Source organism: Vanellus vanellus, assembly GCF_965231255.1.
Source record: "Vanellus vanellus genome assembly, chromosome: 1".
In the NCBI taxonomy this organism is placed as follows: domain Eukaryota; kingdom Metazoa; phylum Chordata; class Aves; order Charadriiformes; family Charadriidae; genus Vanellus; species Vanellus vanellus.
The window spans coordinates 963,779-980,662 of NC_138905.1; the positions used below are offsets into that span (position 1 = coordinate 963,779).

Genomic DNA, 16,884 nt, shown 5'->3' on the forward strand with positions numbered 1-16,884 from the left:
CCCAGCCCAGGGAGGCATCGCTCTGGTCGGCGGGGACCGGCGTGCTCCCACAGCCCTGCCGCTGCGGCACAGTGGCAGCACAGCTCTCACAGCCTCCCTGCCCCATCCCACGGGGGTACCCCCCATCCCATCCCATCCCATCCCATCCCATCCCATCCCATCCCATCCCATCCCATCCCATCCCATCCCATCCCATCCCATCCCATCCCATCCCATCCCATCCCATCCCATCCCCACTCACACGTCTGATGGGGACAAATGTCCCAGCTCTGGAGCGCAGGAAACCAGTGTTACTTACTGTAGCAATGTAGAGGACAAAGACCGAGGCGGGTTTGATGCTGGTGAAGGAGAGGAGGGTGAGGAGGAAGGCTGCGGATGAAAGACAAAAGAAGGACGCGCGTTGGTCTCCCTCTCTCTGATGATGCTTCATCAGGAGTTTCCCTCTCCAAGAGGCAAATGCTCTGCCCCTGTCACGCTCTATTTGCCATGGCGCGCAGGACAAGCACGTATGGGTACACAGTATCACAGTATCACAGTATGCTAGGGATTGGAAGGGACCTCAAAAGATCATCTAGTCCAATCCCCCTGTCGGAGCAGGAACACCTAGATGAGGTTGCACAGGAAGGCGTCCAGGCGAGTTTTGAATGTCTCCAGAGAAGGAGACTCCACAACCTCCCTGGGCAGCCTGTTCCAGTGCTCTGTCACCCTCACTGAGAAGAAGTTTCTTCTCAAATTTAAGTGGAACCTCTTGTGTTCCAGCTTGAATCCATTACCCCTTGTCCTATCACTGGTTGCTACTGAGAAGAGCCTGGCTCCATCCTCATGACATTCCCCCTTTATATATTTATAAACGCTGATAAGATCACCCCTCAGTCTCCTCTTCTCCAAACTAAAGAGACCCAGCTCCCTCAGTCTTTCCTCATAAGGGAGATGCTCCACTCCCTTAATCATCTTAGTTGCCCTAGGCTGGACTCTCTCCAGCAGCTCTCTGTCCTTCTTGAACTGAGGGGCCCAGAACTGGACACAATATTCCAGATGCGGTCTATCCAGGGCAGAGTAGAGGGGAAGGAGGACCTCTCTCGATCTGCTAACCACCCCCCTTCTAATACAGCCCAGGATGCCATTGGCCTTCTTGGCCAACGTGGTCCTTCCCAACACGCTGCCCAGGGACTTTGGGGAACTTGTTGCCACAGGTTTCCCTAAGGCTGAGAGCATAAGTGAGCCCCCAAAGGGATGAGATACTGATTAAAAGCAGGTCCAGCAAACACGAGCCACCCTCTGGCTCAGGAAACACCGCTGGAAAAGCTCATTGTCAGAGCAGAGTGAGCTAAACCGGCCGCCGGTCGGACTCGACGGGGGTGATCAGGGCTGACTGTCCTCTCATTCTGGGTCTGCCCGGCCGTGGTGTCCTACAGCCACCCGCAGGCTTTGCACTCTTCCGATCTCAGCCTCATCTCGGGCCTGGGTGCCGTCTCAGCCCAGGAGTAAAGGGGCTGGAGCGGGCGCTGCGGTGGCTCGTGCCTGCGGGAGCCACATGCCATCCCCACCCCGACTTGCCTGGCGCCCAGCAGAGCAGGAAAACCAGCTGGAAGTAGTGGGAGACTTTGCTGACACCGCGGATGCTCCTGCCTGCAAAGCCGTCCTTCTCCAGGGTGAGCAAGGGCGCTGCGGCGTTCCTCCGGCACCAGAGCTTCACCCTGCGGTACAGGAGCTGTGCGGCGGGAGCGGCGTCAGCCGGGGCGCGCTGGCTGCTGCGGCCGGACCCCGCTGTGCCGATGGCTTACCGTGCAGCAGCTGAGCACCAGCAGCAGGTACAAGAAGAAGATGATTTTCCCCTCCAGGCCCACGTCCTTCCTACCTACGTACTGCCGGGCAATGGGAAATCAGCGGGGCCACGGGCCAGCCCTGCCCCGAGCGGCTCCTTCCCCAGGGGCTGAGCTGTGCCACAAGCCCCGTGGCATGGCAGCAGCCAGCACCAGGGCTGGGAGCTGCCCCTCTGCCGCTGCTGGTGCGAGGACACCCCTGCCCCGACCCCCCGGCACCACCTGCCCACGCACCGCGGAGCTGCTGCCTTCCCGGTGTCCTTCTGAGCCCGCCCGCCCTTGGCAGCGTTGGGGTCTGCTGGAGGGGGAGAAGGGACAGGCACCCGGCAGCACTCACCTGGTAGCAGATATCCTGGGCACGGTGGATGAGGAGCAGGCAGCTGAAAGGACAGATGACGCTGGTGGCGGTCCCCTAATGCCACGGCGTCCTCCCCGGGGCTTGTTTTGATTCCTTCCTGCACCCCAAAGCCTTCACCACCTGTCAGTGTGCCCAGGCCTGTCGGGAAGGGAGAGGGGTACCCACCCCCAGCTCCCCCTCGCGGTCAGGGTACCTGGAGCAGTAAAGGCTGTAGGTCTCATTGGAGCGGTTCCCTTTCCACGGCTCGACGGGCCCAATGGGTCTTGGCGCGATGTCGGTGGTGGAGGTGCCGCGGGCGATGATCTGTCCCAGGAGGGTGAGCGCCGGCACCAGCCTTGCAGGGAGAGCGGAGGTGAGCGCGGCCGTCCCGGCGGGCGCTGTGCCACAGCCCTGCTCGGGGTAGCGAGGGCCTGGCGACGGCGGCTGGCACCTACCAGGCCAGGATGTAGGGCAGCGCCCGCCACGCGCTCTCCAGGCACCCGCTCCTCTCCTGCAGGGAGGAATCCACCCGTGACGCGGGGCTGCAGGTCCCGCAGCAGCTCAAGGTTCCAGCCCTGCTCCGCCGGGAGGCAGGGTGCAGGGGAAGCCCCTGACGCCCAGGGACAGGGGCTGCCTTCGGATTCCCCCGCTGCTCCCCGGGTCCCGGACCGGCTGGGTGCGGGGAAGGGCGATGCTCGGCTGCACCGCGGCTGAGGGCCACCGACCTGCAGAGCTGCGATGTGCCAGGCTCTCCCACCGCGGACGGTGCGGTAGGCTTCATATGCGTAGACAACGACCATCAGGAACGAGACTGCGTAGAAGGTCTGGGAGAGGAGAGGGAGAGCGGGGTCCTGCTGCGCCCCATGCCCTGAAGGCACCTTCCCCCTTCCCTCCTCGCGCCCTGCACCCTGGTGTCCCCGCTGCCCCCCAGCAGAGCTGTGCCGGGAGCAGCCGTGCAGCAACGGAGCCGCTCTCCGAGATGCAGCATCAAAACCAAATGGCCTCGTGCTGTCCCTGCGCCCACCCCGGGGAGGGGGTCCGGGGGGCCTCTCTGCTGCAGCAGCACTGATGGCCCACGTCTGTCCATCCGTGCTGGGCTCTAGGTGGCACGGAGTGCCCCTGTGTCCTGTCAGCAGACCTGCAACCGCGGTGATGGTCGTCCTGTGCACTACGCAGCCGGGCAGGCCGGTACGTGCAAAGTGGAGCAGAGCCATCCCCGCGGTGCTGAGCCGCTCCTGGTCCCTGTCCCCATGTGTGGCTGAGGCAAAGGCCCCGTCACCAGCGGGATGAGCCTGGTGGCACTGCTCGCCGCGGGGCCTGTGCAGGAGGAGCCGGTGAAGCCGCAGGCGCTGGGCGAGTTTTGGCATGGAGGGGAGAGCACATCTGCACCGGGAGAGCCGCGCTCTGCTCTGCTCTGCTCTGCTCTGCTGTGGGGCACGCGAGCGGCTGCGTTTGGGTTCGCCATCGCAGAGCTGGCAGCAGGGCACGGTGGGGGCGAGAGGGATGCTATGTGGGGGACACAGTGCTCTTCTCACTGGGGCTGGGGAGAAACACTGGGCACATTCCCCCAAAGAACTGGCCTTGGAGGCTCAGGACAGTGACAGGGGAAGAGGAGCTATTTCTCAGTAGGAGGAACAGTTCATCACCCCGGGACTTCCCCAGGGACGCTCCAGCCCGCAGCCGGGTCCCGGCTGTTCCCCGCGGTATAGGAGGAGATGCCCGGCCCTGTGGTGCGAGCTGACCCCTTACCGTGGCCAGCATCCGTCCGTAGGGGCAGGCAGCGTACGCCGGGATGAAGAGCGGGGCTGGCAGCAGCTGGATGGTGGCTGTGCCCAGCAGCGCCGTGGCGGCCAGGAAATCTGCCAGGGCGAGGAGGAAAAGGGGGCGAAGCTGGAGGAGAGGACACAGCGTTAGCTCCGGCTGGCAGTGTCACCCCGGCGGCAGCAGCCTCTCCCCGGCTCTGCAGAGCTGCTGTGGCCATGTCCCTCCCTGGGCTGGCCGGGAGCAGAGCTGGGACCGGCTGCTCTCCGGGGAGGCTGGTGCGAGGGTCCTGCATCTCCTACCCCCCTCCCAGCCCCACCCTGCATTAAGCCCAGCAGCAGCGGTGCTGCTGCAGCTCTGCCTCAGGCTTAGATGTGGCCAAAACCTGTCCCTGTGCCCCGGGAGCCAGTGGCTCCCAAACCGTAATGGGCACCCACCTGGATGCGGCAGCATCGCCTCCGCCGGGAGGTGACAGCGAGGACGGATCCGCTGCCCAGGAAGCTGGAAGAGACGGGGCTGGGGGTTAATGTCCCGGCGGAGCAGAGCTGTTGGTGTCCCAGCACGGTGGCTTCCCGCCGAACCCGTCCCAGTGGGGATCCCGTGCTCGGTGTCCCCCAAGACGGGCAGGGGCTGGCGTGGGTGGGGGGGGTCCCCTCCCTACCAAGGGGATGGGATGGGGCAGAGACCTGGGTCGGTCAAGGCCAGATCCCCACGACCCATGTCCGGGGACCAAATGGGCTGCGGGTAGGACAAGAGGCCACGTGCAGGCAGGGCTGTGGCTGCTGCCTCCCCGCAGCACCGCAGGGCACAGCCATGGCCGAAGGGCCGGGGGGCAGAACCCACCTCAGCAGCGAGGCCGGCAGGTAGATGCACGTCAGCACGAAGACCTGAGGGAAAGAGATCTAGAGGAGCTTGGACATCCTGCAGCGGGGACACAGCGCGACCCTCGGCTGCCCCACGGCGCGGGAGGACACAGAGCTCTGGGCATGGCCGGACTCACTCCCTTGAGCATCCCTGGCCGAAGCAGTGGTGGGCGGCCGGTGCCCGTGTGTCACCGCAGAGCGGGCAAAGCTGAGGCAAAAGAGGTGTCTTCCCCGAGAGGCTGTGTCCGGGGCTGGAGCCCTTGGCTGGGGCTGGGCAAAGCGGAGGGGCCAGTGGCCGGTTCCCCGGCAGCCCCGCGGTGCTGCTGTGTGGGACGGGCCCCTCGGTGGTGGCTGCAGGAGGGGATTTCCCTGCTGCAGCCCCCTGAGCTTGCCTCGTCGCAGCGCCCGGATTTCCCTCGCCCGGGGCTGGGGAGCGCCATGAATCTGCGTCTTGCTCCGGGCAGTGCTGCTGAGAGCGGCTCGCAGACGTGGGGCTGCCACAGAGGAACTGGTGAGACTGCCGGAGCCGGACGGCTCCCATGGCCAGTGAGTCACGCCAAGACAGCGGGGCAGCAGCAGCCGCCCTGGGAAGCACTCAGCTCATGCCGGGCAGCCAGGACCACTTTGTTGGCAGCCGGCACCCCACGGCATCGCCCCCCATCTCCAGCGCGAGAGAAGCCCCCTCAGCTGGGGCACGCAGGGGAGGCCTGAGCAGGGTCTCCAGCGGTTGGCAGTGGCTTTCCCAGGTCTCCACGGAGGGTTTCCCGCAGGCACATGCCTTTACCTGGTTATCTGAGAGAGCCGATGGCTGATCCTCTTCGTGCACCATGACCAAGCGGCTCAGAGCCGAGAGCCTTCCCGTTGCCTCTCTGCCACCGGGCACAGCCTGGGGTCCGGCCGGCCACACCGGAGCAGCTCCTGCGATTGCTGCGCTTGCTCCACACTCCGTCTGCGGGGACACAGCGGCGGCTCTGCCTGCGCAGCGCAGCTGGAGGAACCTGCCTGGCCAGGGCGGCAGGAGCTTCCCCACGGACCTGCAGGCTACTACGTGCGAACCCTGCGAGCAGGGAGGGGATCAGCCCCTCGTGCTCGCAGCGCACAGGCGAACGCGCCACAGCCTCCTTTGCACCTCCCTCCTGCACACCGGGCAGCAAGAACGTCGCAGGAGATGCAGCTCCCCATGGGCACCGGGGGTACAGATGGGAGCATGGCCCTTCTCCATCCCCTGCTTGGCTGCCCGCTGCAAACCAGCATGGGCAGCGCATCCCCACAGCTGCTGCTGGTGGCGGTGCAGGCAGACTTCTCCTTGCTAAAAGGGGAAACTGAGGCATGGGAAAGGGGTCAGCGAGGCAGAGGAAGCCTGTGCAAGGTGAGCCCCAGAGCCACGGCCAGTGCCAGGACCGCAGACGGTGCCAGCGTGCTGTGGGAGGGCCGCTCTGCCCACACCAGGAGCCCGGGCACGAGCGGGGCCGGGGCGAGAGGAGGGCTCAGTGCAGGTGCCTCTGCAGGATGCGGCCACGACGCAGCCCCAGCGTCTGCTCGCGGCAGGAAGCTCTGGGAGCCCACATGCGCAGGGCAGACACCACCGAGAGCAGCAGAAAGGCTGCTGGTGGGGGGAGAGGTGCCAGCCGGGACAGGCTGCCACCACGCTGGGGAAGGCAACCATGGCTGTGGCCCCCGACTGCACGGTGGGTCCAGACACGGTGCAAAGGAATGGGCTGCATGCGGCAGGAGCTGGCACACAGCTGCGTCGACATGCATGAACCGCTGGTAAACGTGTACTCGGTGTGGGGAAAGGGTGCTTGTGTGACACCACGTCGGGTTCCCCGGGAAGCAGGGCTGAGCTCGCTGCCCCCAGTGCGGCAGCCTGTGCCACCGCATCCCTCCGGCTGCGCAAACCCCCTCCGAGGGCAAAGGAAGGGCTTTTCTCGCACACCACCAGCAAATACAACACACTGCCTGCGTGGAGGGGGTCAGACCCCCAAGGGCTGAGCGAGACCCCCTCCGCGGTGGTGCTGCCTCCCCCGCAACGCACTGAGCCCCCACAGCCTCGTGGGCCGTGGGGACAGAGCAGGGGCAGCTCTCAGTGCCCAGCGCCTCCGCATCCACTCGTGGGCACGGAAATGGGACTGAGGGTGCAAGAAAGAAGTATTTGCATTCCTGTACTCACCAGGACCTCAGGAAATCAAGGGTTTTGATATTTTTTCCATAATTTTGAAATCGAGGGTTTTCTGATAAGCCAGCAAACATCTCCCCGGGCCAAGCAATGCCTGGCACCACCCAAACCCCACCAGGTCCTACCAGCGACTGCCCGGCTGTAAAATAATTCTCACTCAACCGTGCAGACAAGGATCACCAACACCCAGAAAACCCAACCTTCTCTCTACTACGTTTTCTTTGTGCTCGAACATCTCTGTCCATCCACCTAACACTGTCCCTAAGGCAGGGCGGGGTGTTTCGCACCCCCATGGTGCCGCGTGGGCACCTCCAGAGATGCGCCTGCATCCTGATGACGTAACGGCAAGAACAGGTCAAATTCACAAGCCCAAAAATTTAGGGTTTTTTACATCTGTTCAAGCACAGTTTTTGCAGGGAGGAGAACACTGCAATGAGCAGCCAGGGCTGGTTGCTCAGCCCACGCACAGCTCGCCACTTAAACCACAGGTCACCAAACAGTGAGCAGAGTTATACTTCAAGCATTTTTTTTCCACTTTAATTTCAGGGGTATTGGCGGACTGAAGAGGGGGAAGAGGGAGGGATGTTGGGGGAGGTCTGAGGGAAGGAGGAGCAGAGAGAGGGGCTGGAGGGGATCAGGGAAAGGAATGGCACTGGGAGAGCTGAACAAGGTCGATGGCAATGCAGAGAACTGTGCTTGGCAGCTCCTGGAGACGTTCCCCCACAGCCATCGCCTTTGGAGCTGCTCCTTTTTTCCTCCATCAGGTGAGGAAACGCTCCTTTCCAGCCAGTCACTAAGCAGCGGCTCCGCGTGGTCCCAGCTGGACCCCGTTTTGGTCCCCCTCACCATCACATGCTGCTGGTCAGGCTCTCTCCAGCCTGGATGGCATTTTTTCCTGCCGCAGGAGGAACCCAGAGCTGCAGATGGGGAAGAGCCATCTCACAGTGCTCCTGGGACAGCCAAGTCTGTCCTGCTGCATCGGACATCCCTCACAAAACCACCACTGCTTGGGATCTCTTCTGGGTTACTTCATTCTCCAGGCAGAGGCTCTTCCAGAAGAGCATGAGGCAAAGGCAGAACAGGGACCCCCTTGCAGCCGGGGCAGCAAAGCCGAAGCAGGAGGAAGCATCATCACCCTCAGGCGTTGTGGGACCGGCTCCTGCTGCTGCAAGGTAAGACTTTGAGCAACCCCTGTGGTTTCAGAGGCACCGCTTGATTCAGTCTTTCCAAACCGGGACCAGAGACCGGGCTCTTCCCAGCAGATCCCTTGGCTGAGCCAACACTCGTATCGTTGAGAAGCATTTCAAAGCCGAGGAGCCCAAGACCCAAGCACTCCCTGGAACAAACTCTCCACTCTTGAGCTCGTTGCCTCCATCAGAGCAGCGTGTGGATCCTGTGTGGGACCAACCACCGGTGCCCTCTGCCTGGCCTCTGCGTGGAGGCAATGTCCACGCCAGCATGGGGAACTGTTCCCTGCTTGGCTCTGTCATCCCCTCCCAAGACCCCCAGCAGGCACAGGCTCTGCCTGGGGCACGTTTTCCCTGAGGATTTTTTTGAGGAGAAATTGGCACCGAGGGTTGCGTTAGCTGGAGCACTGCCCTTGCCTTCAGCGAGGTGGGATTTGTGGAGCGCGCTCCAGGGCACTCGGCCACTGACACGACAAGGACTGCCGGCACAACGCTAAGAGGGGAAAGGACTCCGTCCTGCTCAGCTGCTGAAGCTCTCTGTGTGAAATTGCAGAGGAAGAGTGCGTCGGCCGGGGAGCCCCGCTCAGCTCCTGCGGCCTCTCAGAGCCCGCTTCCTCTGCGAGAAAACCGGTACGCGCCGTGCTGGCCTCACCACATGTGCCAGGGCACGCTCTGGTAAAAGAGCGGCAGCGGCTGCAAAGCTGCAGCTGTGCAAGGACCGTGCACTCCAGAGCGAGCGGCGGATACCGTGCGCTGAGCGGTGGGGCTTGCCCGGCCCGAGTGGCAACGGTTCACCAACCTGTCTGAGCCGGCGCAAGCTGCCATGGCACTGGTGCTGTCCAGAGGAGCAGCAGCTCCCGCCCGAAGAACTGCCCAGGCTGCGCCAAGGCCTCCCGGCATTGAGAGCCGCTCAATCAACCTGTTCGTTAACTCGGCCCCAGGACCTGCGAGAGGCCCGGGGATTGTTAAAACAAGACTTAATGCCGGTGTTTACAAACACTTCCCCTGTACTCTGGGACGGGGAAGTTGTGCTTTAGCAGCCAAGCTTTAATTAAAAAACAAACCAGGTGCATGAAAACAAAACTCAAGTGAGATTTTTGCCTACGCAGACGAGAAAGCTCTAGAAGCGTCAGTAAAAGCACAGCTGGGAGTAGCCGGTTCCCAGGGCTGCAGGCAACCACCCAACATCTCTGGAAGCAAAACATCCCCTTGCCTGGTTTTAAGAGAGTAGCGACCATTTGAATATCAGCACAAACACTTCCTGATGGGCACTTTTCCAGCAGATCCAGCTAGCACAGCTCTTCCGGCCTCGCTGAGATGCTCCTTCTTCCCATGTCAGATAACTTCATGCCAACAGGCAGCACCGGACACACAATAGCTAGCACACTCTTGGTTTTTTTTTTCTCCTGACCTTGCATACCCTTTGTTACAGAACGCATCAGCACCCTGCGCCAGACCTCAGGAGCAGTTCACCGCAGCAGAAAACATTTTGGACAGAGAAACCCTTCCTGCTGACCCCGCAGAACCTCTCCCACCTGCGGAGCCCGAAGCCCCGCTGCGAGCTGCCCTAAGACACAGCTCCCCGCAGCGGGAGGGATGCTGCACCCCTAGGTCCCAGTCCCACGGACTGGGCAACCAGTGGGTGCCCTCTAGTGGCCCCAGCACCCAGGGGCTTGGCTGGGGATATCCCCAGGGACCCAGCCTGCCCCTCCAGATGGGTGGCAGCTTCCCTTGTCTCAACCAGCAACCTGGCAGGGGGAAGAGGGAAGGCAGCAGGGTAAAGCCAGCCGCTGCTCTGGACCCATGAAAATATGGGCTTTGAGGGTGAAACATCGCGTTCCCCTCTCCAGCCCGTCAGCTCTCAAGGCATCCGAGTGCAGAGCTCAAACAACAAAGGAAAGGCCAGTTCCTACCGCGGCAGAGGGGAGAGGAGTTCGCTCGTGCCAGCGCTGGTCTTGCAGCGAGCGCAGGGGCAGGAGCAGGTCGCTCCCCCAGCACCCTCACAGCTACATGCTGCAGCTCCCCGAGGCCCCGACCCTTCTCACACAGCCCACTAATACTCAAAACACACGCTCTGGTTTGAGTCCTGCAGCCGTTCATACAATGCCTACTACAGCCACTTTCCCACCCAGCCAGGGCGGTCAGCTCTGCCGTTGGGGGTCCAAGCAGTCAGGAGCCGGGAGACCCGGAGCACGACTGCAGAACGCGGGAACGCCAGCAGGGAGCTGACTGCGCTCTGCCAAAGCCACAGGTGTTTCAAAACGTTCCGGCTTCCTTCCTGCCATGCTTAACAATTTGCAAGGAAGTTACTCAAGAACTTCAAGGTCTACACAGCAGCTGGCCAGGCCTTCATCCTCACAGGGTGTTTAGTGCAAGCCCAGGGAAGGCAGTGCCCACAGGGCGCTTAGCTTCTGCCCCTTCCTGCTCCTATCCCAGCAGGAGCAACACCTTGCTGCCAAAAAACAACATTCTGCAACATCCAAAACTTCACCAAAACTCCCAAATGCTCAGAAAATGACTGCTGGAAGGAACAATGTGCCTATTTCAGCCTTTCCTGCTTTCTGCAAGACCCTGGCTGCTGTCTCAAAGAGGGTCAGAAAGTTCAGAGATCGGCTCTACCAGAACGGCTGTGTAGCACCTGCTGGCGCGATGCTGGCGGGGAATCCCTGCTCCCACCGCTGCAGCTACAAGGGTTCAAACTGTTAAATACTTAGGATATCTTTCCTCCTTCCTGGGAAACACAGGTAACTGCAGAGAGCACCCCTAGTCAGTAACGAGAGCACACCATAACATGCTGTGCCACCTGAGGGTCCCCAGTGCTGCGGGGAGCTGCTGTATCCGCTGGTATAAATTTGGCTCTAGATAAAAAAGAAAGCTTTTGAGAACTTGCTTAAGGTTTTCTGCATTTGGATGATGCTGGTAGTTAAGACTCATCATTCTTGCAGGCTTTCAGCTCTTTGTCTTATGCTATTTTAGCACCCTATTAAGTGCTTCCCCCGCCCTTTGAATCTTTTGAGTCACAAGCCTGTCTGGTGTTTGAAGATACAAGCGAGTTCCACTCTAATGGAGCTCCTCACCCTATGCCTGACAGGTAGAGATTTTTTAAAAATTGTGTTTAAAAAAACATCAGTATCTTAACTTTTTTTTTCTTTTTTTAAATCAAGTCCCAACTCAGAGCAAATTCTCACACCAGAGAGCAAGAAAGCACTGTGATCCTAGTGGAACAGTTGGCACAATTCTACTTTAAATTAGTGCTAAGAGCACTAGTTTAAACCCAATTCTTTGCTGAAAGCTCTCTGCTCCATTGCACGGTTGGAAAGAGGTTACACCACGAGTGAAGTGGTCTTAGTGAATGATCAGAAACCTGTTACTATGTGAAAGCAGTTAGTAATAAAAGCCACCATCTCATCTCTTCCCAGAAAGCCACCAGCTGCTGTATGCTGACTGTTTTGTAATAGTTTGCTTTTCTTCTGGGCTGAAATGCAGAATAGTCAATATGGCGGTGAGAGTCTGCTGGCGACCAAGAGAATCTGGCAGCGTCAAGAATCTATAGACAATGTTCTTGAGGTATTCCAGGTTGGCCCCCTCTCTGCTCTTATCTCTGACGTTCTTCTCGATTTCGTTTTGAAGCGCAGATACCTCTTCCCGGTGCTGCTCCTCCTCAACCAAGATTTTCTCCTGCAGCTGGTGAACTTGCATTTCCAGCTTGTGCTTCTGCTTTCTCAGCGCTCCAATTTCCACTTCTTTGCGAGCCAGCTGCTCCGCGTACAAGAAGAAGGTGGGCTCGCTGGTGGTGGAGAGCTGAAGAGCCTGGGGGAGAATCTCTGAGGAATCATTACCTGGTGACTCATCGCTAGCAACGTCAGTCCCTGACGCTAGGTAGTTTTTGGATCCTTGAAGCCCGTAAGGCAACGTGACGGATCTCAGCTGCTCCAGCTCTTGGTCCTTTTCTGCCAGCACCGCCAGCGCTCGGTCCCGCTGTTTGTGCATCTCCTCCTCCAGCTTCAGTGCCCGTTCCCTGTAGTCCAGCTGGCATCGCTCTAATTCCTGCCTATGAATTTGCTGCAGCTGGCACAACTCTTGCTTCTTGGCTTCCATGTCTTGCTGGTGCTGCTTCTCCATTTCATCAGAGGACAGCTGAAGCACAATGTATTTCTCTTTCAGGTCAGCCAGCTGCTCTTGAGCTTCCTCCAGTTCTTTAGCCAGATTGCCGTCTTTGGCCGACTTGTTCTTGAGAACCACTTGTGCCCTCATCTTGTACCTTTCAAACTCTTCCTTCAGCTGCTTCAGCTCCTGCTGGTAGTACAAAGCAGTGGCCTTCTCACCATCCCCAGCCTCAGTGCCCTTTGGCAGCTCCAGCTCACACAGCTTCTCGATGTCTAGAGCAGGCTGGCTCTTCTTAGCCGCTGCCTGCAAGAGCTTCTTCAGCTTCTCCATTTTATCCTTTAGAACATTAACATCAAGATTGGATTCTTCCACGTGAATATCAACAGGGGATCGGCTGGAGGCAGCGATGGCCAGGGTTTTGTTCTCCAGGTCCAACTGTACGATGCGGTCCTTTAGCTTCTGAATAACCGCTTGGTCTTTCTGCTTGGCTTTTTCGTAAGTGCCAAGCAGTTCGGACACTTCGGAGACTTGGCCCTCCAAGTCAGCCACTCGCCGCTCCTCCATCTGGGCGTGCTGGCGGAGCTGCTCCTCTGCCTGTGCGGTCTGAGAGCAGAGAGACACAGGAGGGACAGATTAGCTCAACACTCTGGGCAGGAGGCCTGCGCTTTACACAGGGGCTTAATTCTGCTCTGCTGAACTCCAAACAAGTGCAGGGCCATCCTTTCCCCTAGAATCCTACACAAACCACCACACTGACTTGCCTTTCTGGATATTTGTTTATTTTGGGATAAAATAAACTAAAAGCATTTCTGCTTTTGTTCCCTGCTCTGCAGAGCTCCTGTCACCAGCGTGATCTGCATTGCTGTAGGTGTGTGTGTGTGGGGGAAGCAGCAAATTCACGGCGCAATCTGCTACAGGATCTTTTTAAAACGTGCGTGTGCTCTAAAGCTTTCACACATCTAACTGCAATTTACTTAAACCCTCTGCTTTGTTGCACTGATATTAACATAATTCAGTGGTTTCTGAGTAGCTACAGCAAACTCCCAGTGTTCTCAGTTTTTACAGCTATTGAGATACAACTGACTCTGGACAATGGCAGCACTTGACAATCACCATTGTGAACTAAAACACAGCCAGAGTCCAGTCACCGTCACCTCTGTCAGAGAGAAGCTGTTGGAGACCACTTCCAAAGGGGCAAATTGAACTAAACTAGCCTGATGCTTCAGATTAGAAAGAAGTAAACTTGTTCCAGACTGCAAAGAGATGAGGAAGATCCCATTCTGGAATGTTTCCAGATGGAAATTCGGTTACTGGTGCCAACCCCTGAGCGCATTGCCCCACAACCCGCAGAGTTCCTCTTTTCCACCACATCGCTCTTTCTAGCTCTTCACTCCCCCCCTGCACACACACAGGCTGCAGCCTTTCTCCTTTCCTAGAGCACTCCAGCTTCACTGAAGGTTAGTTTTCATAAACTCCTGTATCTTGCGTTGCACTGACATGCTTTACAGAGACAAGACCATACTCGGTGCCATGGCAGGGCAGAGGAAGGGTCTCTCCTCCCAAGTCTGGCCACTGTCACACCAGACAGTAACGTGTCCAGAACCAACAGACACTGCGGAAGACAGTCACCGTGTAATCACCTCAAAGGCTGCTCCCAAATCCAGTCGTCACTACCCCCTGATTAATGACTTATATGCTGTATCACAAACAGCTTTTATTTTCCTCGGGGACTATCATCCCATCAAACAAACCTACGATGCTTTTACTTATTTCAAACCTCATGGACTCTGCAGGACTAGGAAGGGGAATTTGTGTTCCTCCAGCCTCAAACCCTGCCCCAATCGCTGCCGATAGAGAGTGAGCTGCTCCAGGGCCCAGGCAAGGAATTACCTTCTTCATTTCTTGCAACAGCTGCACGTGGAAGTGGTTCTTAAGGCTGGCCATCTCCTCCTGCAGATCCTCTATCCGGGGGTCTGGCTTGTTGCTCTCCTCCTGAACAGCCTGCAGCTCTCTCTTCAGGTCTTCCACCTCCTGGCTCAGCTGCTTGATCTGCAGCTCATACCCCTCGGCGCGGTCAGCCATGCACACCCTCCCGGCCAACACCTCCCTGGTCTCCTCCAGCTTCAGCTCTGCATCCTGGCGCAAAGTCCTCTCGCTCTGCAGCAGCTTCTGTAGTTCCCGCAGCATAACAGCATGGTCACTCTGTTCCTGGGCTCGGTCGTGCTGCTGCGTGATCAGACGGGCTTTGGTCTCGGCTAGCTGTTCCTGGACAGACTTCAGCTCCATCTCCAACTTCTCAGTCTCATCCTCTGCTTTCTTAATGGCGTCATCCAGGTCCTGCTTCATCTTCTTCTTGTCTGCTTGGTACGAGGCTTCCATGCGGGACTTCTCCTGTGTGACTGTTGACAGAGCACTGGTCAAAGTGGCCAGCTGGGTCTTCAGCTGGAGGACTCTTTTATCAGCCTCGCTAGCAGCAGATGACACATCCCCGCTGCTCGTGCTGATGCCGCTCTCTGAACTGCTTGTCTCTTCTGATTTAAGAGAGGAAGCGGTGGCTCCGGGTTTATCATCCTCAGGCCCTGGTTCGCCCTTGGTACTGGCCAGGCTGGCAGCAGTGTCTGCACTGGTAGCTGTCCCCACACTATCTTCGCTGTGAACCGAGCTCCTGTCATCAGCAGAATCGGCAAAGGAAGAGCTGGAGCTGGCCACAGACACAGCCTGAGCACTGCTCAATCCAATATCCGCCTCATGAGACACAGACAATACTTTCAAGCTGGCTTCCAAGGCTTCCTTCTCTTTGAGTAGGCTCTTGTAGGCTCTGACGACATCCTTCAGCCGAACCTGGTACTGAAGAAGCTGCTTCTTCTGTGATTCAATAGTCTCCAGAAGATCTTTTTTACTTGGGCCACCTCCAAAGTTCATGCCAAACTTCTCCATGATTCATGCAAGCTGAAAGGAGAAAAACAGCACAAAGACTAAATGAGCAGCAGACACATTTGTGACTGGCAGGCTAAGCGGGACCACCATCCTGAATCCCCCCAGGACACCACAGTGACTAACAACGCTGCAATGCATTTGTCACCTCACACTGAACCCCGCAAAGCACCCGCATGCCCCAGGACTCAGTGCATAAGTTCTACTCTGTGGGGAAACACGCTCCTGCTACGACTCAAATTCCTCAAGATTCTCAGCCAGAGCCAGAGAAAGCGCTTTAATACCTCGTACAGTGTTATCTGCCACTGCAGCTGCCCACCCCCCCATCAGTCAGGGGGGTTTACACATATAAACGGCTTGATTTTTACTTTTCAAGAAAAAAAAACTATCGGTCTGTCCCTTGGCAGCACTGCTGCCTGCTGTGAAGGTGATCCAACCACTGCCAGCTCTAGGTGGCGGGCCCCTGCTCTCGGGGCGCCCCATGGTAGGTCACAGCGGGGGTCCAATGCAGAGGACCTGCCATGGAGAGGTGGGGTGTCAGCACCCGGGGCCGGAGAATTCACAGGAGGGGAGTAAGTGCGGATGGGACAGGGACATGGTGGGGTTCAGGGGGGTGAAGCTGCCGGGGAGGGCCTGGGGGCAGCTGCTGAGGCAGGGGGGCTGTGATGCAGTGGCAGAGGGGCCACAGGGCTGGAGCGGAGGGGCCGTGGAGGGCTGGGAGAGGCTGTGGGGCCACAGTGGAGGGGCACAGGGGGCTGACAGGCCATGGGGCAGGGAGAGCCAGTACAGCGAGGGGGAGGCCCGGGGGTGGAGGGGCACAGGGGGTGGAGGGGCCCGTGGTAGAAGGGCACGGGGGTCCTGTGGGCATGGAGAGGCCTGTGGGGCCATGGTGGAGGGGCACGGGGGGGCCCGTAGGTCCGTGGTGGAGGGGCTCGAGGGGCACCCTTTGGGCATGGGGGGGGACACCGTGGGGCCGTGCTGAAGGGACCCGTGGGGCCGGGGTGGAGGGACACGGGGGGCCGGGGAGGGCCTGCACGGGGGGCCCGTGGGGCAGGGGGGGCCTTGGGGCATGGGGGCGTTGGGGCGAGGGTTGGGGCCCGTGGGGACGGGCTGGAGGGGCGGGGGGCGTGGGTCCATGGTGGAGGGGGACGGGGGTCCGTGGGGCGAGGGGGGCCGTGGGGCAGAGAAGGCTTTTGGGCAGCGGCGGGGAGGCTGTTGGGACAGGGGAGGCCGTAGAGTACGGGGTGGGAGCTGAGGTCGTGGCGGAGGGCCCGGAGGGGTTCGCGGGTGGCCGAGGGAATCCCGGGGAGGTCCCGAGGGGGTCGGGGGCGTCTCCAGGGCAACCGCCCCCCCGCCCCCGCCTCAGGCCTTACCTCCGGGCCGGCACCGGCTGCGCACGCGCAGAGCGCCGCGCGCCACTTCCGCCTCCTGCCGCCGACGCACACTGCGCATGCGCCTCAGCAGGGCGATGGGTCCGACGGTAGGGGCGGAGCTATACGCCATGGGGGCGGGGCCATACATCAATGGAGGCGCGGAGGGGGCGGGGCTCCTCAGCAGGGCGGGGCGATGCGGTGAGGTGCGGCGCCCCGGGGGGGGCGGTACAAATCGGTGGAGGGCGGGGCTTATCAGTGAGGGGCGTGGCCTGGCGGCGCAGGGAGTGGGGGCGGCGGCCGTGGGGGCGTGTCGGGGCGGGGCC

General features: G+C 59.7%; 2 protein-coding genes across 2 annotated transcripts; both read right to left on the minus strand.

The window, feature by feature from the left end:
• Positions 1 to 2,059: 2,059 nt before the first annotated feature.
• Positions 2,060 to 2,961, minus strand: LOC309686058 (uncharacterized protein). The gene is made up of 3 exons (XM_082498587.1): positions 2,886 to 2,961; positions 2,616 to 2,671; positions 2,060 to 2,515 (listed from the first exon to the last, which is right to left on the minus strand). Exons 1-3 carry the CDS (start codon positions 2,958 to 2,960, stop codon positions 2,305 to 2,307), a joined length of 342 nt encoding a protein of 113 aa, XP_082354713.1. The 5' UTR covers position 2,961; the 3' UTR covers positions 2,060 to 2,304.
• Positions 2,962 to 11,159: 8,198 nt separating this feature from the next.
• Positions 11,160 to 16,613, minus strand: GCC1 (GRIP and coiled-coil domain containing 1). The gene is made up of 3 exons (XM_082498761.1): positions 16,562 to 16,613; positions 14,145 to 15,203; positions 11,160 to 12,857 (listed from the first exon to the last, which is right to left on the minus strand). The coding sequence occupies exons 2-3, from the start codon at positions 15,189 to 15,191 to the stop codon at positions 11,553 to 11,555; spliced, it is 2,352 nt and encodes a 783-aa protein (XP_082354887.1). The 5' UTR covers positions 15,192 to 15,203; positions 16,562 to 16,613; the 3' UTR covers positions 11,160 to 11,552.
• Between the last annotated feature and the right edge of the window lie 271 nt (positions 16,614 to 16,884).

Excerpts from the sequence above, each read along its gene's own strand:
- LOC309686058 (XM_082498587.1), bottom strand. The coding sequence starts at position 2,960 with ATGGTCGTTGTCTACGCATATGAAGCCTACCGCACCGTCCGCGGTGGG. Across the intron at positions 2,672-2,885 it reads GGCACATCGCAGCTCTGCAG|GAGAGGAGCGGGTGCCTGGA; the intron begins GTCGGTGGCCCT and ends TCCTCCCTGCAG. Across the intron at positions 2,516-2,615 it reads CTGCCCTACATCCTGGCCTG|GCTGGTGCCGGCGCTCACCC; the intron begins GTAGGTGCCAGC and ends TCTCCCTGCAAG.
- GCC1 (XM_082498761.1), bottom strand. The coding sequence starts at position 15,191 with ATGGAGAAGTTTGGCATGAACTTTGGAGGTGGCCCAAGTAAAAAAGAT. Across the intron at positions 12,858-14,144 it reads TGTTGCAAGAAATGAAGAAG|ACCGCACAGGCAGAGGAGCA; the intron begins GTAATTCCTTGC and ends CTCTGCTCTCAG.